Here is a 23,871-nt window from a genome sequence, read left to right as displayed (position 1 = left end):
ATGATGTTACCTCTAATAATTTGGTTTAATGTGAGGCTTCCCTACTGCTACTACTTATAGTAATGGTATATTATAGTAATTTAACCAGTCAACACCTAGGGGATTTAAATAAAAGGAAATTGCTTTTAACAACTCCACATAGGCCTCTTTTGAAGTGTTCAGAGGAGCTGTTCATCGTGCTATTTGACATGGACAAGGAGACTGTCTGGCTCTTTGTGTTTGAGGTTTTAAAAAGACAAGCACAAAGATTAAAAAGTCAAAACAAGCACAAAGATTTAAGTCACTGAAATATAAATACTTCCTTGCCTCAAGAATTGTGGTGGGAGCAGAATAGTAGTTGATTGTACATGCACAGATTCCCTCCCCCCCCTCACTGTCTTTCCCTATCTCACTTTTTCTATCCCAGCTCTCTCTCTCTCACACATACTCACACTCATACTGGTACCCACACTCACACACTGACTGCCTTTGATATTTTTCCTCATGTGCTGTGGGTCTCTTGATCTACAACTCAGAGACATCTGGAACAGTCATCTATTCAAACACCTGTTTTCAATTCTGGTCTCAGACAGACACTTTTTATTTCTCACAATCAGAGTTTTCTCTTAGAATAAGACTCAGCAATGTTTAGACAAAGGGCTTGTCTAGCTCAGTGTAAAATGTATGAACATGGTTAACCCTTAGCTGTCAGGAAGATACATTTTTTACATGTATGGTAGTATTTAATTAGCTTGTTTGGCATCGATCACTTGTTTTTAGATAGGGTTAGTATGGTGTATGAGTCATTAGTAGTATTGAAATTTTTAAGATGAAGCCTGTGGAAAATAACAGGCATTTGGATGCATTTGTTGCTATGATGACATAATGACGGTTGTCTGTTACAAAGCCAGCAACATGTCCATCCACAACTGGCATTTGGTCAAAAGTCAGGCCGGCTTAACTTGAAAGAAATAATCAAGCCAAAGGCCATTCAAAAATGAATGCATTCGGAAAAAGAGAGAAGGAGTTTGCAACTGATAAAATAGATGTGCATTTTATTTGGCGTAGAAAAAAATGAATACACTCGTTGTTCAACAGTAATTTTGGGTAAAATAAATCGTACTTGCATGGTGAAAATACTTCACAAGGATTTCAGTGACTGTTATGCTGCCAACTCTCTGTAACCATTCATTTTTCCTAATTGTTTGAACTCACACAGAAGCAATTAGGAACTCTATGCATGGCTACTTTCACAGGGTAACTGCAATGAGAGGAGAATAACAAACCATTATGTGCATAAACAAAAGATATAAATATCACAAAATATATCCATACAGTGCCATGTCTTTTGTGGCTATATACTGTATACTATATGAATAAATATTAAACAAAATGCATTGACTGGAATACATAGAAAGATATATATTTTCACTTTTTTTGACCAATTCATTTTCTTTTTGTGTAATATTTTGAGACAGAAATACAGTTACTGTATTATTGTTGTTAACAGAAAATTCAATAAGTTATCAGCAAAATAAATTCAAATACCTGCTTTTTGAACTTTTAATACATAAACACACTATAGTATACACAAACATACAAGGGAACCAGTACATATCCATGTGCAGGACTCAATGGAATTAGATATAACATAAATGGATTCCATCCCATCCACACACCCACACCCACACCCATACTTACACACACACACACACACACACAGACACACACACACACACACACACACACACACACACACACACACACACACACACACACACACACACACACACACACACACACACACACAGTCTCAAGAACAATTGGTCACTGCTCAACCAGCCGAAGTACTAGCAAAAGCAGTACTTGGTTTTCACGTGTTTAAAGTGATTATGTGTGATAATTGTATATTACCTATAACCGGGTTCTCATCAAAAATAGTTAATTTTTTTAACATAAAATAAAGAAACTTTTCCAAATAGTTCACTACTGAAATACCTGCACAGTTTGATCAACTGTAATTTGAAGTTGTGCAAATTAAACAAAACGAACACCGTGACAAAAGCACCAAAGAGTTGCTCGTCTTGGATCACAAAGCAACCCAGAGGATGGATATGTTAGTGCCTCCCTCGTGGGTGATCTGGTTGACACGCCCGCGAACACAGTCCAGGGTCACGTAGATGGACGTGCCGTTCTGGACCTCAAAAGAAGCCCTCAGGCCAACGCTTCCCCACTCGCTGCCTTCGGGCATGTGTCCGGAAACCTGCTGAGCCACAGGACTCGCCTGCAGACCCTCTTTGCCCTGCCGGTGCAGGGTCAGCTTCACCACGTTGCAGGAGTGGATCAGTTTCAAGTTGAGGGCAACGTTTGCCGTTCCGGCATCCCGGAACACAAAGTTCTTGCGGCTGTGCGGTTCTCCGGAGCGGTCCAGACCGATCTGCTTGGAGTCCGAACTCACCTGCTGGAAGAAGAGGGGTTTGTTCCGTACTGCCCCGGAGGGCAGGCCACTCCTGGAGACGGTGGCGGTCAGAGCGGAGGATACGGCCGATGGGACCCAGATCACGCTGAGCATGCTGATCCCTGTGCTGTCCCCGAAGTAGCGGATGTTACACTGGGATGGGGACGTGATCTCAAAGCTGAGCGTGTCTCCACCGTCGACCCTTGCGGCCCCAGACAGGGTGATGGACGTGTCCCTGTAGTTAACGCCACTCTTGAAAGTGCGCATCACCTCTTGGTTGGTCCCGTTGCGGTTGGCGTAGGCGATCAGGGAGAAGCCCTCGCGGACGCAGGTGTGGCCCATGGAGTACAGTGCCTGCTGCAGGACAAACTTCACCACCCCGCGCTCTGTGAAGCGGACCCCGCGGCCGTCGTGAGCCAGCCCCACCATGTAGGGATCAGATACGGTGGAGATGCGGAACGCCGGGCGGTAGTTGGTCTGGTAGTGGGCCGACATCGACATCTGCGCCGTCATGGCCACAGCCCCCGTGTCGTGGGACAGCCAGAGCAAGCTGAAGGAGATCCCGTTGAGATCATACCCGTGGACGTCCTTGCTCTGGTTACAGTGCTCGTTTGGGCTCTTGAGGACGAGCGTGAGGGTGTGGTTGGGCTCCACCTCCGCGCCACCGCTGACGCTAACCCCTTGGAAGAACTTCCCCTCGGGCTGCTCTATCCGCACCCCACTGAGGTCGTGACCCTCCTCCTCCAGGCTGCTGTTGAGCCGTAGGCCCACCTGGAGGAAGTTCCTGCAGCTGTGCTTCAGGGCAAAGTTATGGTCCAGCCACACCAAGCCATGCTGCTGGAAGTTCAGACGTCCCGCCTGGTTGGACAGGAGGTTAGTCGTATCCTTGCTGCGGACGCTGAGCTGCAGGCCGGCGAAAATGCTGCTGCTGCTGGGAGATGTGGCGGACGGAAGGCCCACCGCAGCCCCCCAGGCCTGGGAGAGACGGTTCTCTGAGAGGAGGAGGCCGCAGACGGCATCACTGATGGCCGTGCAGGGGAGGGTCACGAGGCCTCCGTCGCAGTCAGAACATGCCTGGCATTCTTCTAGTTCCTGGTTGTAGAAGTAGTCGTGGCCGCAGATTCCAGAGACGGCTTCTCTCTCTGAGAGCCCCAGACATCTGAACCCTCCTGCACACATTTGCAGGGATGGAATAGACAGGGAAAGGTCAAGGGGGACAGGAAGCCTCTGAATTTCTTGGAAAACTATGAATCTTTCTGATTGGTCTTACCTGGAGTGTTAAGGCACTTCACTCGCTCTCCACAAATGTTTGGCAATTCAAGGCATTCGTCTCTGTCCTGTGAATCAAATGTTTTTTTGTTTGTTCTTTAATGATTTATTCATACAAATACACTGAATAGTGATATTGACGGATAAACGGATTTCATTATCAGACGTTAGCTACCTGACATATTCGATCTGCGTTGGGTGAGCACTGGGATACCAGGAAGAACCCAGGTGGACACATGGAGCACTTCTCACACTGGGGTGGATCCCTCTGGAAGTCACAGTACTCCTCCGAGCCACAAGGGGCAGTGCAACCCAGGAGAGGCTGAGGAAAATGGGGTTCGCCAACCACGTCCATCACCTTAGCGTCCAGATTCATTTTGTGGACGGCGTAGGACTTCTGCAAGTGGCTCCTAGCCTGGCTTTGGAGTCCCGCCAGGTGGCTCTCAAAGTAGCTCTGGAGCTCCCCCTGTAGGCCTTGGAAGGAGACCTGTTTGACCGTGTCTGAGAGGAGGCCGTACTGGGCCTTCACCACGTCCATCTGCTCGTACATGCGCCTCTGCTGCTCCAGGATCTCGCGCTGCTGGGCCAGTAGCGCCCCCTGCTGGTCAGCTAGCTGCTGCTGCAGATCGCGGATGATGGTCTGCTGGGCGCGGAGGGCCTCCACCAGCTTCTCCTGCCCCTTGGCCAGCTGTAGGTGGAGGATGAGGGCATCCTCTGAGGGCACCTCGTTCTCGCCTGATGGGTAGGGAAGCAAAGGGGTCACAGTTTTGGAAGGTGGAGATTTGTTATATAACTGGAATACATGTCAACACTTAAGAGGCCACTTTAAGATTGAAGTGAATGTGGGCCAAGTGGGATGACTGTTGGGGTTAGGGTTGGTGTTGGTATAGTAGGTTATTGTAAAAACAAAACAATAACTAAACACATTTTTTATGAATAAAATTACCCAATCTTTTTGTTATTAAAACAGTTCTAGGTTTTTGATAATACTGGCAGGCACAACATCTAAAGGCATAAGGGCCTCTATCTTGGCAGTAAAAAAAAGGATTCCCATGTATGGACTGACATCAAACATTTAACATATTCTAGAAGGTTGGTTGCCAGATATTTTTTTCAGATTTCTGAACCTACGGCCTTGAATGCAGATGCTGATATTGATTTTGGGCTTGACATTTCTCTGTTGCTTATTAAAAGCTATACATGTTTTTTTTACACATAAATAGGCATCTGAGTCAAATAGGCTATTCTGGATATGGTGAGTCCTTAAATAGCAAAGACTTAAATGATCCATAATACAACAATTCATGATTAATGCATCTACTAGCAACCATTGAATTATGGTCACATCAAGAAATACATTTTCATTGAAAGACAACTACACTTTACAAGTCTAACCACTGTTAACACAAACAATGCATAAAGAGACTCAGGATGATCACAGTCCACTGACTAACCTGGTTTAATATCACAAGTGAGCTGCACCCCCAAAGGCGCGCCGCCAAGTTCCGATGCAGGATATCCAAACTCCGGAAATTCTCCCAGAAATTGAGCGGCTCTGTCCTGCATATGGACCAGAGAAGGCTGACTAGCATCCGCGGCATCCTCAGAACTAGCCAGACATCCCTCTCCCACACAAGCCTTTGGTCGGGGCTTTGGCCGTATCCTCAATGGCAATTTACATTCGATCCCCTTACAGTCTCGGGTATCGTTAATGGTTTGAAGTTGTCTCTGAGGAGTAATGCAATCCGCTCCCGTACATTCTGGAGAGAGAACTTCAGGCGCCCGCGTCCTTGCGTTTTCCCTTGTGTTGTCGCTGTGGCGCACACGGTGGGGATGAACGACCGTGTAGTCAGTAACAGCTCTGAACTGAGAGCTCACGTCGGCTTGTTGATGAATGGGCACTATGTGTGCTGACCTGCCTTGAGTTGTAGGGTTATATTGTCGAGGCGGTCTGGATGATCTCCCCCCCGGGCAATGAGTCCCGACGCAGGGTCTGGGATCTCCGGTGTCTGAGCCGATGCAGTGGGTTCCTCGACAAATCTCAGCGACAGCTCTTACAGTGTCATTCAGAGATAAACAGTACAGAAACAACCAAAGCACTGGTCTGGACAGTCCCATTTTGCATTTGTTTATGTCCCTCTAAAAATGTAAAAGAAAAACTTAAAATAAATGGAATGACCATTGCTCAAAAAAACTGTAGTTTACAAAACAGGCAATGTTCTACATAACTACCAAATTATCTTGTCAACTTCAAACGAACCGTATTTTTTAAACAGTTTTTGCATAGCAAAATAACATCTACATCAGGACAACGAAGTAGTGTACTGTACCTGGTATTTGGTTAGATCGGCCTTTCGGGATGTCAGCAAACAATAAAAACACAAGGCGCATGCATCTCTTCTCTTTTCTCTCACTCCATTCCGGACTCCGAGGGATTCTGGACTAGAATGTCAGTATGTTGCATTCCAAAGACTTAATTAGCATCAGGTTTCCCCAGCCGCAAATTAACCCTTCCCTTTCCCCTTCTCTCCTGCATGGCTGCCTGGTTCCTCTCCTTTTGATGTCCCTTTCCGCCACTATATATTTTGCTGTGAACACTTTCAAAACATCACACATGTATAGTTGAGATCAAAAACCAAGAGGCAATGGAAAACCGTGGCAAAAATATCTATACGTTTTTATTGATTGGCAAGTTTAATTTGGTCTTGTGTTGACAGTGGGTTGACCTTGTGGTCAGGGGCGCTATTCAAAATGTCATAAGATTTTGGTTCAGGCTGTCCTAGATGTTGAGACAGCTGTTGTCTCGTGGAGTCTGTCATGTGAAACTAACCATGACAACCCTGACCGTCCATAGCTGCAGACAACTCTTTTGTTGTGGCCGTGTCTGGTGAAAGGAATGTTAAACCTCTTTTTTAAGAGGTTTTCTTAAACTGTTATAGCCATTATCACCCCATCATCATAAAACGTTAACATTTCGTGAGGTGAGGTGTGGACTAACTCAAAGCTTTAGTAGAATAACACAGTGGAGACTAATAGTTTTAGAACATGCCCTACCTTTCATTTAATGGTCACACCTTACCAGATGGCCTCCTGCAGTTATTTGAAACCTGGTATAAAAAAAAGAAAATCAGTCTCTTTCCTATGTTGAGGCAAGACTGCTTTTAGTCAAAGACAGCTTTGTCAATGTTTTTTATTTTCTCCTCTTGGAAGTGCCATTAGATTGAATCAAATTTGTGTTTAACCGATCTGCTTTGATGTATAGGATTTTGTTTCCTGTCCCTAGAGCAGCTTCCACTAAAACCAAAGAAATATGTTTTATTTCTGGCTGAGTTTTAGATACATGGCAATGGGTTGGTATGAAATTACTTCACACTATCCCTTCACTGCTATACTCAACCAAAGTGAGCTTCCAATCAGCCTATTCATTTGGAAAGAGCCCTCTAAATCGTCAACGTGTTAGCGTTTAGCAGCAGTATGGCATTGGTGGGGGCGGCCAAAGGCATCCATCTGTTTGTCAACCTCGGGCAGAGGAAATGAGGGTGGTTGGGGCCCTGCCCTCCCTGTGGACATCTCATGAAAGGCTCCTGGACTCGTTCAGAGCTGTTTGGTTTCTCCGAGGGGTTCAACTCCGCAGTGTGTTGACAGCCTCCTGTCTCAGAGAGGGTGGTCTGAATTCCCTGTAGTCTTTAAAGCAGGTCATCAGGGAAAATAGCTCACAGTAGTACAACCATAGTGGTAAAAATAACTATTTAATAGACATAATATACTGGGAATATGATTTTTCTACCTCTTCCAATGGTTGGGAATGTGATAACTGAAATGTGTTTAAATTGTGTGTATGTATTTCAGATTGATTAGACTATAATCTAAACCACCAGGTTGACTGTCATTTGAGTAAGTCAAGGGCATGTTCATTACATGTTGGCTGTTTTGTGCTATCTTTAATACTGTAGTTATATTACACATTGTAAGTGTTTCGTTTTGATAAATGGTGGTGACCTTTGTTGTAGTCACCGAGGATAGAGAATAATCTATCACTGAGCTAATCTCAGTATGACCTCCCAGGTTGAATCAAGGATACATGCAAATAAACAGATATGCGTGTCTGTTGGGTGAGATAAGACCTGGGTCTATTCTATTCTCTTGACCCCGCCTTAAATATATCTGATCCTTGCGGGGCGGTAGTTCCTCAAATCATTAGACGTCATCTGTTATTAACAGATAATACAAATGTCCCTTTTTTCCAGTTACATTGAACACTGTGTGTGATGTTTCTGAGGACATTCATTTTCTTCAGAATGTTCACATCCAGCCCCAATAATAACATTCAGAGGTGATTCCTCTTTGACATAGACAGGTGGTGGTGGCCGTTTTAAAACCTCAGTTCCTTCGTGTTGCAACTATTTATCTGACTGAATGGACAAATGCATATTGCTCACTTGATGTATCCAGTGATTGGCTCAGCAGAGTGAATAATTAACCTACTTTCTCACCGTGGTTCAAGTGAGTGGGTTGCTGGTGACTCAGGGTTACGAGGTGTCCCTCCTGCTGGGTGAACACACAATCTCGTGGGTCTGAATCCAACTCAGCCAGAGGAAGCTGAAGTTCCATCCTGTAGTGCTGTGCATTACTCAGCGCGCCAACCCTCTACTGCCTCCTGCAGTTTTACTCTGGTATTACTACTTGGCATGAGTGGCATCATGATGTCAGTCCCTCACACCCTGTACGTCACTATGAATACAAGCTTTTGGAAAAACAAGCAACAACAGAATATTTCCAGTGAAACCCTTGTCAGATCAACATTTGTGAACCGGTCGACCTTTCTGTTATAAAACGTATTCAGTCTGCTGATTTGAGATCTGACAGGCATTGCAACACCTCATTGCATGCTCCCAGTTCCTTGGTAGATAAGGAGGTGGCAATGTGCAAACCTGTGCTGTTGGGAAAGCATTGAACACCAGCTGGAATGCAATGACAGGTTCAGACCTGAACTTCCGCATGAAGCAGGAAGCCGTTAGTCAGATACACTCAGCACACCCAACTCTGCACATGGGAGTGGTGTGGTGTTCGACTTTATTGTAATAAAAAAACAACAACTACTAAATACACAAAGAAAGCTACCGATACAGCTAGTGTTCATGAACCTGTTATCCTTGAATCAATAAGTGAAGAAGAATTTGAAGATCTGTCAAAGGTGAGTTAAGCTTGTCTTGTTGTGGTTCTAATGGAGTTCTTGGTGTCTGAAAATGTAACGGTTGAGCTCCCAAACACAGTGATGTAAACGTGATCCACATCATTGAAAGTGTTTTGTAAATTTCTTCAGGTTATGTACAAATTGTTGATTACTGTTGATAAACATGCCGGTGTCGTGTTTACTTTGCTGAATACAGAACTCAGCAAGGAATGTACGCGAAGGGAACTTTCTGAAGTGTTTTTCAGATTGATCAGAATTGTCCTAATGCAGGAAAACAGTTTTTTACAATATTCCAGAATACTGTAATGTCAGTAGCTCCTTTTGCGTCACTTTGGTTGACAATTTAAATCAAGACTTGACCTGTTTTAATCTATTTTTTTGCTGTTGCAAAGCCCCAGTGTGTTGCGTGTGTGGTTCTAGATAGATGCTTTCAGTGAGTCATTTGTCACACTTGACTCTGAGCCTTGAGATTTGTGTGAATCATGTAATTTGAGTGCCCTCATTTCAAGTTGCAAATGTCATAGCTGGCAAGATTTCTGCGTAATGTTCCACTGTGTGTGACAGTTTTAGTATAGCAAGATTTGATTGACAGGGGCCTCAGTAATAGAAGGCCGGACAACTTGAATTCATTAAGGAAGGTGATGGACCTGACTTACAACTGTTCAGTGGAAAACTTCTAAATGCATTTTTCCATAAAGAATGTTGTCAGCTTGACGGCTTGGGTTGTTTGATATAATTACTGTATACATAATTACTGTTATACATATTACACTACGATGAGGTTAGGTTACCCAACTGTGCACAGAAGATGGTTGATGGATGTGTCCAAAAGTTTTGATGGGTCATTTTAACCACATTTGCATTTTTGGCACTGGAAATTACAGTTCTTATAGGTTTTCAGGCTCTAATTCATATGCATGCAGTGTTTGGTTTGTAACATGAATTCATGCAAAGCTAAATATGGTGTACCCAGGCCATCGACATGTTGTTTACAATATTTGAGATCTATAATTATTACACTGAACTCTATATTTAATAATGGAAGAGACGTAGGTGGATGGTGAGGATGTTCACCTAGAGGTATGTTGTATTATCTGGGTTATGACCACTTAAAGCTCCATTCTGGATTTCCATTTTCTTGCCAGTGCTTTTTTTCAAAGCACAAGTTCCATATATGGATTTTCCAGACAGAATCAAAGTAGACGTAGCAAATTTTAAGATGGTTTTCAGAAAGGTTTTCTGAAAAAAGGAAAATAAAACTGGCTTTGCTTGCTTTCCACATCCACAAGGATTAACAACTGAAACAATAATCATGCTTGTGTATATCTGTGGAGGTCTTCAAAATGTTTTGACAGTACTTGCAAGAGTCTTTACATGACATTCAGATTGTGCAGAAAGAACAAAATGGCAGTATTCTGTTTTGATCAAAGAATACTAAAGAAGATAAGAGAAGATAGATGGTGATCACGAAACAGAGAGGCCCAACTGCAGTCTTTCCATGGCAACCATGTTTAATTTTGCCTTGTGTGAAGCTTTTTTTTCAGTACCTAGAAATGTGCCTCGCAAATGTAATGCATTATCATTTCAACTGATGCAAGTTGAGCATCCTCAGCATCCTCCCTTGTAGATGCCTTATCGGTCATGCTTGTCCCCTAATTCCAACCAGGAATAAATCAACTAGCTCTATGGTATATTAACCTTTTTTTTTTACCAATGTTCTTTACAAAAAGACATAAGAAAAGCAATGTTATAAAGCTTCTAGATCCAGTGATCCTTTAAAATAAACGTTAAAATACACACTAAATATACAATAACACCATACTGCTTTGGTCTCTGCTGAGAAAAGGCGGTCCTTGGTTAGATTCAGTTCTTGTGAACACACCAGATTCAAGTTCCGCACTTGACTGTTTGCGTTTGTTTACATTCGCTTTTCAAACCCCTGCCTGGCAAAGTGTGGAGCTCAAAGTACAGCTTGTGCAAATGCTACCGGCAGTCGCACACAATTTGCTCCTTCCAATACAATTATGCTATGCAGCACCTTAATGCAAGACCAAGGACAAAGTAATGTATCCCTTGATGTGAAAGTGGTTGATCATCACACTTCACATTGAACAACTATGTTGCACTAGTTGAAGCCTTTATTTAATTTCTCTGTACCTGCTCTAATTCTAGTTCTGTTACGTAACAGAGGTATATTTTGTAAAGATGCCACGTATCAAGGTCTACCGTCAGTGAGTAACTTTATACTGCTCACGATGGGATAGTCATGTTTTCAGTTAGCTATTTTTCAATTGGGAGACCAAGGCTTTTAAAACACCATAAGTGCCTGCCAAGCAAGCAGTATTTGGGTATAAGGAGATTGCATGTCACCATTTCCTGAAACCTTCAACCCTGCTTTCAACACCGCAACAAGAAGGAAGTTGCCCTTAAACCACTTCCTGTATTTCAGGGCGCAGTAAAAAGACACCTTCATCAAGGGAATGTCTGTGTGAAGTCATATGTACATGCATCCATATGCTTACCCCACCCAACCCCCCTCACTATAACCCCACCCCACCCCTTTTATACACACTCCACCTGCCACCCCCTCCACCACCCTCCCCACACACACAGTGGTTAACAGTTGATCTCAAAATACATATCTACAGTTGAGGCACACATTTCATACCAAGCTTAAAATAGGGTAAACTTCAGAATGTAGAGCAGCCAGACTGTCAGAGTGAGAGAGCTATATTCAACAACAGAGAAGGAGGAGTAGGAATAACAGGAGAAAGTACCACAAGTCATATATGAGGCTGAGGTGGTTCTTATTTGAACAGTTAGTCCAGTGGATAAACAAAGCAGTTAACTGGAACTGAGATTTGAGAGAACCAGCACACACTGGGGTCTTCTGTTCAAAATCTTGTTGAGCTGCCATCACATAAAGCCTAGTAATGCTACTCGATTCAGTCATGAGATTAAAATAGCTACAGTGAATATCTACAGTACTAATTTATGCAAAATAAATTCCTTAAAGTGAGTCGTGTTCAGATTAGAAGGTTAGAAGGTTAGTTGTCATATAACCTTCAACAGCAGCCTGATGTCTGCTCAAAGCCATCCGAACATGGCACAGCTAGGATAGGGTTTACATTTATGAGTGATGGCATAGACTCCAAGAATATGTACTGATTAGTGTGATTTCTGTTTGCTATGTTAATGTGGCATGCATAACTATTGACTGGACTCGGGTGACAGACATCTATAAAACCTATACTTCGAATTAGTACATTAAACTTACATTAAGTCTGACTGTTTAGATGGATCAGCTGAGAAGTTTGTTTTTACCCCTTCGCGGACTCAAGTAGTTCTCTTTTTGAATATTTTGTTAAGCATTGCAAGTCTTGACAGAATGGAGGCCTGAAGTTATGCATACCATACTTTTTTTTTCAGTCTGTGCTTGAGAGGTTGTGCAATAATGTCTAACTTAGCACTACGGGTAACATAAAACCAACCAATGTTTTGGGGACACAAGTATGTGTTATGTTATCATCAAGCTATAAATCTCCAACTGTGAGCTGAATAATGAAATAGTGAGTGCATATGTTTGTACCAATGTGTGTATCGACCTCAATTCCCCCAAAATAAGAGAATTTGCCAATTCTCTACAATCTTTGGTTATGTGTAACGACATCCATATGTAGTCAATACTAAGTGTTGTTGTTATTACATCCATAGAAGACTAATTGTGACCATAATGATGACCTGTGATAAGTGATTTGTTGCTCTACGTGTAATTACAAGGTAAAACTGCTGATTGAGCCTCACTCTTTCTCTCCAGATGGATGACATTGATGCCATGTTCAGTGACCTGCTGGGAGAGATGGATCTGCTCACCCAGGTTAGTTAACACAATCTCTCAATTCATTCACTTCCAGCAACAATTGTTCAAATGTAATATTACAATATTACACTGGTCTAGTATTGATTTAGTTACAGTTACTACCAGGACCCCGCTGGTAGTAACTGTGGACAGCATTGTTACATTCAAGATAAAAGGCCTTGCAAAAAGGAAAAAAAGTCAGTTATTCGCAGACTCAAAATGCTTAACATGCTAAATGTGCTGTCACTATGTTGGGGAAAACTGCACAAGACTATTTCTATTTCTTAATGAATAATTCAAACAAGATTAGAAAAGCCACCAGTAAAAGTGTTTTTCAGAATCATGTCAATAGCTCTAAAACACAGCATCTATCAGTGAGCCTCTCGTAGCTGGCCAGCACCAGAACAGTGGGAGAAACACTTGGTGGTTATCTCAAAAATGTAAATTACACTCCTCTTTTAAGAGAGGGGGTCAAAAGGCAAACCCATAAACATGAAACCCATAACTTCAAAGGATTATCATGGAGGGAAGTAATGTTTCCGCTATGCACCTTTCTGTTGCTGTACATAATATTGAATGTCAGACTATTGTTTAGTAAAGAATGTAACTTTTTTATTGTTGTTTTTTTCCCCACTTCTTATATAAGAGCATGCGGTTGTGTTGTTGAACGCTGAATTTTTCTGTCTCGTTTTTTCTCCACACAGAGTCTTGGGGTTGAAGCAGAGCCCCAAAAACCTCCCCCTAGCTCAAGCAAACAAGCTAATTTCTCTGTCGGCTTTGCGGACGTTCACGGTAAACCTCATTCCCTGGTCATTACACTGTGTCAGTGTGCTGTTGAAAAGTGGCCAGAATTGTGCAACTTTCCTTTGAATTTTTGTAAGGCATCAACTGTTTTCTACCAGTGAACCAATTTGGGTCAGTTTGCTATGAATTACCTGGAAAATTACAGTAGATTAAGATTGAAGATGGGGAAGAAACAATGCTGAAAAGTAGGAAAAGGAACCCATTCTCAACAGTCTACTGGCTACTGATCATGCTCTTAATTTCAGACAAAGATCAATCTGCCAGCCAATTATACAGACTCCCCCCATTTCCCAAACCAAGCAGTTTTGAAGAGTAGTTGAGTCATGGCACACAGACGTTAAAGTGTTAATTGTTCCTTTTTTCACACCCCTTTCTACCTTGATCGCAGAGTCCCTGAATGAACTAGAGGACACAGACTTGGACGCCCTGATGTCTGGTTTGATGGCTGAAATCAATGCCACCGAGAAGAAAATGTTATCTGAAAAAAAGGAGCCGAAGGAGACCAAACCTGCCCCATCACATCTGCCCCCCGCCCCGCAGGGTCTTAGCTCCTACCCTGTTCCCTCCCAGGCCGTCCCCCCCTCCCCAGAGAGCAGCTTTACTGTTAGCACCCCCATCGCCACCCCCTCATCTCTCTCCCCACGTCCACCCCCCCACAGCACTAAGCCATCAATGGTGAGTCATTTGGAGGTTCAATACAGCCAACAGCCATATTGAGTTCATGACTCGAAAAAGGGTCTTTGCACTCAGTGTGGCTTGACACAAATGACATATTTCTGGACTTTCTTTCCTTGTGATTTCTGAAGGAAGACATCGAGGCACAGATCAAAGCAGACAAAATCAAGCTGGCGTTGGAAAAGCTCAAGGAAGCCAAAGTTAAAAAGGTAAGCTACTGTACAAAAGCGCCCAGGCTCACTGCTCACTCACTGACGCAGTGTCACAAGCAGAGAGGATGTGACCAATCAAGGTGTGACATGGGGAGATGGGGATGGTGGAGGGCAGCAGCAGAACAATAATACAACAACTAGGAGTGAGTGTAGGAGTATCTGTGCGGCCTTATAATGTTGCCTTATCGGACGTGGGCCAATCGGTGAGGTGTAGAGTCCCATGCCTGAACTAGGTTTCACTCATATGCTGCTTCAGAATGGAATGTGGGTAAGACCTCAAAGAAAGTCTTATAAAAATTATGTTACCACTCTCTAATTGAAAAAAACATTGTCACATCTATGACAATGAAAGGGTTCCCAAAATAATACCAGCAAAAAAATATTAAATATGAGAGATTAAATGGTATTTTCATGTTTGTGTGTGTGCACTTGTTGCAGTGAGATGTTGGTAATAAAGTGTGAAAAAGTCCAAGCCTATATACTGCTATACAGCTGGGGGGTCAGAGATGTGGGTGGGGGGGATGGAAGGGGGGGGGGGTGGAAGATGTGAGTGTGAGATGGGTGTGTGTGTGTGTGGGATCATAGTATTTGCTGCATGCTACAATTGGATTCAAGTCAATGCGATTCAGTAGCATGAAACATGATTTGAATTATTTTACACAATACTAATACACTATTATTGTAGGTTTTATTCACAGTATTTATGTGTTGTTGACCTTTCAGTTATTTATGATGATTTGGCAACATTTACTATTTATTTCTCTGTTTAAACCACCCAGAATTACTACCGGGTCAAATTTGACCCACAACACCAGAGATGTAACTTTTTTAAATAGGTATAAAAAAAAAGAAAACTGATAACATTGTGTTTGATTGTATTCAGTAGACCACCGTGGAGGCATTAATGAAGCCTTATTTTGATCAGAAAACAATTTAAAGTGTTTTTCATGCATCTAAACTTAACAAAGGGTCAAATTTGACCCGAATACAATAGGAGGGCTGGTACATTCAATCACCAAAAAGCTAAATGGATAGGAATTAGTTTTTGAATGCTGAGAAAGCAGGCTCTTTGTGTCACGCACATGCACACACACACAATCCCCTGGTCAGTTTAATCAAAACATCAATCCAAGAAGGGGACACAGACCAGATGCGGAGCAGAGAGAAGAGTTTCGTTCTCAATGGTTTGTGGCATAGTTCTCTGTGGTCTGAGGTATATTCCAACATGCCCTGGAATGAAAATGAAAGCACACACGGCTGACAGCTTATTTCCGGCACAAATCCACTGTTTGAAACACAACTCTCTTCAAAACGATAAACATTTTGAACATGTGATACAATAATTTGTTCATTCTGCTTCCCCCTATGGTAGACAGTTGTCTTTTGTTTTTGCTGTGAGACTAAGCCAGGGTGAAAGCTGACTTCAAAAAGACAAATATTTTCTATGTCAAGCCTTTCGTTAAATTATCATGTATTATTATATTACCTTCCATTTGCTAACATCCCTTGTGAAGCTCAGGGGCTTCCTCAGACACGATCTAGTAGCAGATGACAGGAAGTGGGCAGAAGGGCCAGACCCTTCCCTAATCCAAAGTGATCTTCAGTCACAACCTCTTCAAAAAAAGAAAAGTACAGCAGTTACCTGAGGCAGAGGCCATGCATAACTACTTATTCAGGTCAATCAAAGAAAAACAAGGCATTTTCTTTTTGACTCAACATTAATTTGTACTGTATATCTCCACACACTCTGCTGCTGTTGTTCTGGAGGTGTCTTGAAGCCGAACACCCACAACAACAATCTTGTGCTGAATGTGATACCTCATGTGTTTTCACATGCTTTAACATGTCATTGTTATGGTGATGATTCTACTGGAAACCAACCTATTTTTAACACAGTGACTGATGTCAAACTCTTAGACCACACTCTGTATTTAGGCCTCTAAATGATGGCCTCTGTGTTGCTTCTAGCTGGTGGTGAAGGTCCTGATGAACGACGGCAGCTCCAAGACCCTGATGGTGGATGAGAGGCAGACGGTCCGAGACGTCTTGGATAACCTGTTTGAGAAGACGCACTGTGACTGCAACGTCAGCTGGACCCTGCTGGAGTCCTACCCAGAACTGCAGCTTGGTGAGTACAGGATATCACTCTGGGACACACACACACTTACACGCTGCACACATAACGCATGGCACTCACATAGACTGCACACATGCCCTAAACACAGACACACGCATTTGCAGGACACGTATAATGCACGGCACATACTCTCTCACACACACACACACACATACTGCATACATGCCCTGAGCACAGACACGCACGCCACAAACACACACGTGGGCCAGTTCTGGATGGGATCTCGGGTCAAGATGATGAACAATGTTTTTATTGGCATGATGACAGCCTTGCTGCAGCACTTCCAAAATGATGCATTGATTTAACCTCCCAATGCTCATCATTCTCACACACACACACACATTTATTCTTACACCAGGCAGGTGGGTTTAATTTGCTCTATCAGACACAGTCAGTCATCTTCTCTACCCTGTGGAAACACAGTCCTTATGTTTTTTATCCTCCATCATAACTCTGCTGGACCACCACTGATGGACTTACACCCTGGCTATCTGTCGAATCATGACTCATGGTCTGCGCTCCCCTGGTATAGAGTTAGGGCCCTGGATGCAAGGCAAATTTAAGAAAGATGGGAAAGCGAATGCATGTTTGTGCTTCAAGGAGAAAAAAACGGTATTTAATTGTGTTATGAGGCGATGCCGGTCGTTAAAGAGTCAAATCTATGTCGGCCTTTTGACAACAAACACAGAGATGTGCCAAATGTAGGCTTCAAGAACAACAGCAGATTGTCTGCATTAAAATGCGGAATGCAATCGCAGCAGAATATGTTCAGAAAACCTACAGCTGTTTTTACATCGTAAACATCGTTACATTGTAGTTACAACTGGCCCTTTGAGGGCAACCATAATGCTGATGCAGGGCTGTCAAGTTCCAACAGTGACGCATTGGCCGCGAGAGAGACGCATTTCAACCAGTACACACGCTCTCACGCCACACATTGTATGTCTCACGCTGAGAAGGCAACACCAACCAAATAGTTCTGCTAACGTTATAAACAGTAATGGACGAGATACATGGACGAGTGAAGGAACACCCGTGAAAGCTGTCTCGGTGGAGTCGGGGGTGTTTTGCATGCAGCAAAATATTGGTTGGCCCCACCAAGGTTTTTTGAAAAGTTGGCAGCCCTGTGATGTGGCCCTCGGTGAAAATGAGTTTGACATCCCTGGTGTAAATGATTGGGGTATGATCTCTGCTCGTGTATCAAGATGAAAAACGGCACATGGACGCTTCCCCCTGGCAAACACATCTTTAGGCCCTGTGAGTGTGACTTCTCCCTACTCTTTCCCCAGTCTGTGTGGCCACCTCCCACACGACACCACTCCTCAATGTAAGCCCTCTGACTCACTGGTATCAGGAGTAGTCTGGTGTGTCATGGTGCTGACCACACTGAGGGTCACATGACGGCTTGTTCAGACTGTGTCTTGTCAACAGTTACCTGCACACACACTGAACACTCAAAAAAGGTTTCCAGGTATACTTAGTAAACAATCTACCATAAGTCTACAATATTTACTATCTACAAAGAAGTCCCCAACTATTTGATCTCTATTCGTCCACAGTGCTAGATATCGAAATATTCTGGAACATTATTTGAGTAAAAGGTATAGTTAACAGTGTTGTAGTTGAAAGGTGCCGCACATGAACTAGTAAAGTACTGCTGGTAGTCGACATGTTATGTGCTTCTTTCAAACAAAGTGTCACAGTTCCACTTCATGTGTCGCCATAGGGCATCCATATGGTCTCCATTCACTCCATCAAGCCCTGAAATGCGTCATGTGGGTTCTGATGAATTCTTAAAAGGCTTAGTTATAACGTGGCCCCATAACAGCAGAGGCACACACCAGCCACTTAATGGGCTACAGCCCTGTAAAGTAAATGGGTAGTTCTTATGTCTGTCTCCACAAATACCAGCATTTTGCTGGTAAGAAACATGCTCAAACTAAACTAAAACACTCAGAAGTTGCTCCTCGTATTCACAGCTTCTAGCGCGTGGGTGGGCGCTGTGGTGGAAGGAGAACCAAAGTGCTCTTAATGTGTCTTAAAGAGCGAGTTGTGTTTTATTGCACCCGTTTTAAACTTGGTTTAATCAGAATTGGCCTGTAAATGGACAATTGTACATGGGTGTAATCCATTTCCAGGGTGTATTCTGTGATCGTCTAAATGAATGCTTCTTGGTCCTTCCCATAAACAAAATCTGGAGAGCCTCTGAAGTGTTTAAGTTTGTACAGTGAGCGTTTTCTTTTTGCGTTTGTTGACATATGAGGGCTAATGGGTTGGGACTCTGTTACATTGTTCCATAGAACTGTATGAGGCTGCTTGTTACCCTTACAAAAACAGGTCCTGTAATGATAATACAGGATATGTGTACTTATCCTCATAGAAAAGCAACATCCCGACAACTCACATCTTGAATAAGTAAACTAAAGAATATTTAAATTTTGTAAGGCCTATTGGTAATATTGTTTGACTTACTTAAAATATATATTTTTTTATGATATGATAATAGATTAGCAGTTTGCTTACTCTAAGTTCCCCTTGACAGAGAGAGGTTTTGAAGACCATGAGAACCTGGTAGAACCGCTGTCTGCATGGACAAGGGACAGCGAGAACCAAGTTGTTTTTCAAGAGCGGGAAGATAAATATGAAGTTTTCAAAAACCCTCAGGTAAGAGGTTAAAACTTTTTTCAAAGATATCCCAATAGTTTTCTTGGAATCCCTGTCTATGACTGGTTATCCAACTCCGCACCATTTGGTTCTATTCCATGCTTTCTTGTTAAATAGCCATCAGCGAAGACGCGGCTATTTTAGCATGTTTATTATTACAGCAGAGCCCTTAGAAATGTCAGAGTATTCATAAATTATGAACGGTCATGGCTAACGCCATGTTGATGTTGGCATTGCAATGAATACCTTTTTGTCTCTACCACTGCAGAACTTTTATTTGTGGAAGAAGGATAAGAACACTCTCAAAGAAATGAAAGAAAGAGATAAAGAGTTACTCGTGGAGGTGAGCAAGTCTGACAAGTGCAGGCGCATAAACGCAAGAGATTTTGACGCAGAGTGACAGGTCACAATGCAACCTTGCGATGACACGTCTCTCAACGTGCAGGAGAACTTCTGTGGGACCTCTGTCATCGTGCCGGACCTGGAGGGCGTTCTCCACCTCAGAGAGGACGGCAAGAAGTCCTGGAAGCAGCGCCTCTTCCTCCTGAGGGCTTCCGGGATTTATTACGTACCCAAAGGGAAGAGCAAGGTCGGTGGGGTCAAAGGTCAACAGAGGGCAGCTCTGGCCAATCCCAAACACACACACACACACACACATCATATTGGACATTGAAACAACACCAAAAAAAAGCATGTCTACTCCCTATGTATCCAGGCAACATGCTGCCCAGTGTAGTGTTGACATAGGCCTCTGTCACAGTCAGTATTTTCAAAAGGGGTGGAAATGTATCTACTGCAAATATCTTCAGCTGATACCTTTTTTAGAGACAGTTATCAGCTATCAAGAAACAATAAGAAGAAGTACTGAAGGGAAATAACATGGATGTACTGACGGAATTATGTTTTTTTTCCACAGACATCTCGTGACCTGGTGTGTTTTGTCCAGTTTGACAATGTAAATGTCTATTATGGCAAAGAGTTCAAAAACAAATTCAAGGCACCTACTGATTTCTGCTTCGTTCTCAAGGTAAGGAACAGAAAGGGGGACTTCATTTCTGGAAATTGAAGACAATGGCACAGGACAGACAGAGCAGCTAAATATAGCAGCAGTACTTCCCTTCTTCATGATTACAATTGACCAATTAAAGTAACTAACTCTTCGATAATCCAGTGGTATCACGTTTGAATTCATACACATTAGGAATGATGCACAGCAAGCATGAGTATGCTAATCGATGTGAATGGTAATTGTTGTGCAAGGTCATGTTCACGCATTCTCGTCTGTGGTAAACCGTCTGCTCTTCTTGAAATAAACTTCATTAAATAGTTCCTTCATTTGAAGAAGTGAAAACTGAAGGAATTTCTGGCGGATCAGTTCCACAAAATATTGGCCATTGAAGTGGGAAAGACATTCACGTTTCTGGTGTACAAATCCAACACATGGATCACTAGAGTATTTGTTTCACCCTATGTGAACCCGAAAGCATTGGGACACATTATCTTTTCGTCACCAATGGTTTGTCTATCCCCATAATCACAAAAAAGAGAATTGGAGCGTTTTGCGGATAATCTTTTAAGGACCTGAAACTATTCTTTCTTTTTCCCCTATCGTTGTGAGAACACTTGAATCAGCAACTACCATGAGTCTAGATGACGAGAAACGAAGCCGATAAAGTTTAGAAAAGTAAGGAGACAGAATTGCTTTCATTGAAAGACAGAGCCCTCGAGGCTCAAGTTGAAGGATCTGTGCTGGAGTGTTACCTTGCCAACGGCCAGAGAAGATGACCTCAGTCAGAGAGGACAGTTTGGAAACCTGTGGGGAAGGTTCCACAAGGTCTCTCATACCCAGGTCAGCTGAGAGTAGCCAAAGGCCTCTCTTTAAAATGAAATTGAGGCAGGGAATCCATCTGCAATCTTTATTGCCTTACCGTAATGAAGACAACATATGGATGCTGGATCAGTTTTTCTGACTGGACGGTCGGTATATGTTGAAGCAGTTGACATCCCACTATTCTGTGGCTTAATGAGTAAACACAACCTGAATTTAGCTGTTGAGATGAGAGGGAAACGTGTCCCCCAAAATGTCACTTTTTAAAGCAGACTAAAGCAGTTGGTTGGGTCATGGTTTGGAAATAATTCTAGGCACTTTCCACCCCCTTGTGGTGATGATGGGTACTAACAGGATTGTTCACTTAAAATGTTGACTCATAGCAACCGCATTGAGTTGGTAACAGCCCTGAAGCAACAACAAGGACTTTATTTTCTCTCGCAGAGTGCCAATGTTGTCATGAGATAGACAATGATATCATCCACACTGGCGCTCTTGAACTCAAGCCAATCAGTTTTCCCTCAGTGTTTTGGATCTTGGCCATGTTGCTAAGGAACAATATCAAAACCAAATGAGCTTGACCAGGTTTCAATGACCTATCACACAGGGAGGAACACCTCGCAAACCCTGGAACTAGGCCTGCTTCTCCAAATGATTTAGAATAATCATGAATGCATTTAGCAGATCACTTTCATCCAAAGCAACATGTATGACATAATGACATGTCCTAACTGAATTATTTCCGGTGTTCATATCCTCCCAGCACCCACAGATCCAGAAGGACTCTCAGTACATCAAGTACCTGTGCTGCGATGACGCCAGAACCATGACGCTCTGGGTGACTGGCATACGGATTGCTAAGGTAACCTCCAGACACAGTACTGTGCAAAAGGTCTCGCCCGAATGTTGTCTTAGATGTAGTGTTTGGATTAGCGTTTATTCCATTTTTTTCAGTCTGTATTTCGTTAATTATGGAAGGATTTTTGCTTTTTTATAAATACTTTTCTTCACAGTTTTGCTTGTGTTGCATGCTGACAGTTGTCTACATGTTTTTTCCCTAGTATGGCGTGACGTTGCTTGAAAACTACAAGACTGCTATGAAGCAAACAGCTGTTAACTCAGCATGGACAAACCGTGTCACTTCCTCTTCCTCCTCTTCCTCCTCTCCCTCAACCCCCTCTCCCACAACCAAGGGTAAAAATAAACGACCCGTTTTTAATAACCATGATCATGTGGAGAACTCTTAACTCCTACAGTATAAAATACTATATGTGAACATGCGAGTGTGTATGTATCTGTTAAATTGCATCCCAATACTTCATCTCTGTTCTTTTCCTCTCCCAGCCAAATCCTCCAGTCAGGCCAATGGACACGCAACCAAGCCATCTGCCGAACCTGTGGTCAAGGTGCATAACGACATCAATAACATTTCTGACCTCAAGGAAGTTCATCCCACATACTGGATGTGTGTCTGTGTTATGACCTGAGCTCAAATAACCCATGGGTTGATGTACTGTGTTTTTGTGCTTGTTCAGGTGGCAGCCAGCATGGCCCCTCCGGCACCTCCCCCCCCTCCTGCCGAGGTCCTCCCCCCGCCCCCCCCCGACCCAGTGTTTCCCCCACCTCCGCCCATGGCCACCGAGACATCCAACGCTGGCCTGCGCAACAAGACCCGAAACGTCCCCCAACCGCCTCCACGGGCGGGCGGCCTTCCTCTGCCTCCTCGGCTCCACCACCACCCCCACAACGACAGCTTTGAGGCCCCTCCAGACTTCCTCCCCCCGCCTCCCCCAGCCCCAGGCTTCAGTGCTCAGGGCACTGGTTTCCTCCCACCTCCTCCCCCTGTCTGCTTCCTCCCGCCCCCGCCGCCCGACCCTGAGTTTGACTGTTTCCTGCCCCCTCCGCCATCTGACGCCTTCCCACCCCCCCCACCTCCTCCCCCATCCTCCCAGCCTTTCATTGGGGGAGGAGCCCCGCCTCCCCCACCCCCTCCTCCTCCCCCCACCGCCGCGGTTCCGAGCGGGCTGCGGCCGACCACGTCCATGAGGAAGATGCCCCCCGCTCCCCCTAAGAGGACGACGCCTCAGACGAACGAGGCCGGGGGCGGAGACATGATGTCGGAACTGATGAAAGCCATGCAGAAGAAACGCGGCAATCAGTAGCCCTCGAGTTGGATCGCTGGGCATGTTCAGGAGGCACACGTAGAAGCGTCGAGGGCTTCTTGATTCAAACGTGTCGCTGTGTCACACAGAGCTTGAAGACGCTCGTGTTGGTTCCATGTTTTCATCTTCTGACATTACGGAGGGTCACGGTTACACTTGAATGTTCGCATGAATGAAAGTGAAACTCAGAACTCGGGTAGCTATGAACAGACAAAGGGACATAGGTTTGTTTGAGGTTTTACAAGACATACAGGGAACTATTGCAAGAAAGACAGGATTCCTTGAATTATTTTTTTTATAGATTTTGAAACCAGACACTTGTATATGTGGATTATGTCTACCTGCAGCAATTTAAACTCCAAAAGCTTTTTATTAGACTTTTAATAGAGGCAATGCCATTTTTGCTTAATTGAATACTTGGGAGATAGTTTCATATGCAAAATATTGGTACCTGTACAAACAGTATCTATCTATAGCATTTATGGGATAAAAATGTGTAAATACTGTAAAAAAGTGTTAAAACCAGTGATATGTTGGACATCCTGTGATTAAATGTTCAACCCCATTCTCCTTTTGGATCTACTGCTGACTAAATAAATATTCATTTCAAAGTTTAATTTTGTCTTGTCT

At 43.5% G+C, this 23,871-nt stretch overlaps 2 protein-coding genes across 2 annotated transcripts; one reads left to right on the top strand and one right to left on the bottom strand.

Moving 5' to 3' along the window:
- Positions 1-1,033: 1,033 nt before the first annotated feature.
- On the bottom strand, positions 1,034-6,109 carry nell3 (NELL (neural EGFL like) family member 3). Its single transcript, XM_084703275.1, has 5 exons — positions 6,037-6,109; positions 5,161-5,845; positions 3,882-4,441; positions 3,708-3,774; positions 1,034-3,606 (listed from the first exon to the last, which is right to left on the bottom strand). Exons 2-5 carry the CDS (start codon positions 5,822-5,824, stop codon positions 2,069-2,071), a joined length of 2,829 nt encoding a protein of 942 aa, XP_084559401.1. The 5' UTR covers positions 5,825-5,845; positions 6,037-6,109; the 3' UTR covers positions 1,034-2,068.
- A 2,687-nt stretch (positions 6,110-8,796) lies between these two features.
- On the top strand, positions 8,797-23,858 carry apbb1ip (amyloid beta (A4) precursor protein-binding, family B, member 1 interacting protein). Its single transcript, XM_084703618.1, has 14 exons — positions 8,797-8,900; positions 12,718-12,777; positions 13,464-13,551; positions 13,952-14,238; positions 14,370-14,447; positions 16,419-16,578; positions 19,130-19,251; positions 19,520-19,594; positions 19,697-19,840; positions 20,168-20,278; positions 21,843-21,941; positions 22,141-22,273; positions 22,424-22,485; positions 22,615-23,858. The coding sequence occupies exons 2-14, from the start codon at positions 12,718-12,720 to the stop codon at positions 23,239-23,241; spliced, it is 2,046 nt and encodes a 681-aa protein (XP_084559744.1). The 5' UTR covers positions 8,797-8,900; the 3' UTR covers positions 23,242-23,858.
- The last annotated feature ends 13 nt before the right edge of the window (positions 23,859-23,871 follow it).

The sequence above is a fragment of the Hypomesus nipponensis genome, chromosome 8 (genome assembly GCF_054491055.1).
Source record: "Hypomesus nipponensis isolate SF chromosome 8, ASM5449105v1, whole genome shotgun sequence".
Taxonomy (NCBI): Eukaryota; Metazoa; Chordata; class Actinopteri; order Osmeriformes; family Osmeridae; genus Hypomesus; species Hypomesus nipponensis.
Note: the sequence above shows the minus strand (reverse complement) of the source record. Positions and strands in the feature narration are given on the sequence as shown.

What these genes read in the sequence shown, in the direction of transcription:
- nell3 (XM_084703275.1), bottom strand. Translation starts at nt 5,824, where the DNA reads ATGGGACTGTCCAGACCAGTGCTTTGGTTGTTTCTGTACTGTTTATCT. An exon ending in CACTTGTGATATTAAACCAG is followed by an intron (nt 4,442 to 5,160) that starts GTTAGTCAGTGG and finishes CCTACCCATCAG; the next exon opens with GCGAGAACGAGGTGCCCTCA. An exon ending in ACGCAGATCGAATATGTCAG is followed by an intron (nt 3,775 to 3,881) that starts GTAGCTAACGTC and finishes TTTGATTCACAG; the next exon opens with GACAGAGACGAATGCCTTGA.
- apbb1ip (XM_084703618.1), top strand. Translation starts at nt 12,718, where the DNA reads ATGGATGACATTGATGCCATGTTCAGTGACCTGCTGGGAGAGATGGAT. An exon ending in AGGAAGCCAAAGTTAAAAAG is followed by an intron (nt 14,448 to 16,418) that starts GTAAGCTACTGT and finishes TGTTGCTTCTAG; the next exon opens with CTGGTGGTGAAGGTCCTGAT. An exon ending in CTGCCGAACCTGTGGTCAAG is followed by an intron (nt 22,486 to 22,614) that starts GTGCATAACGAC and finishes GTGCTTGTTCAG; the next exon opens with GTGGCAGCCAGCATGGCCCC.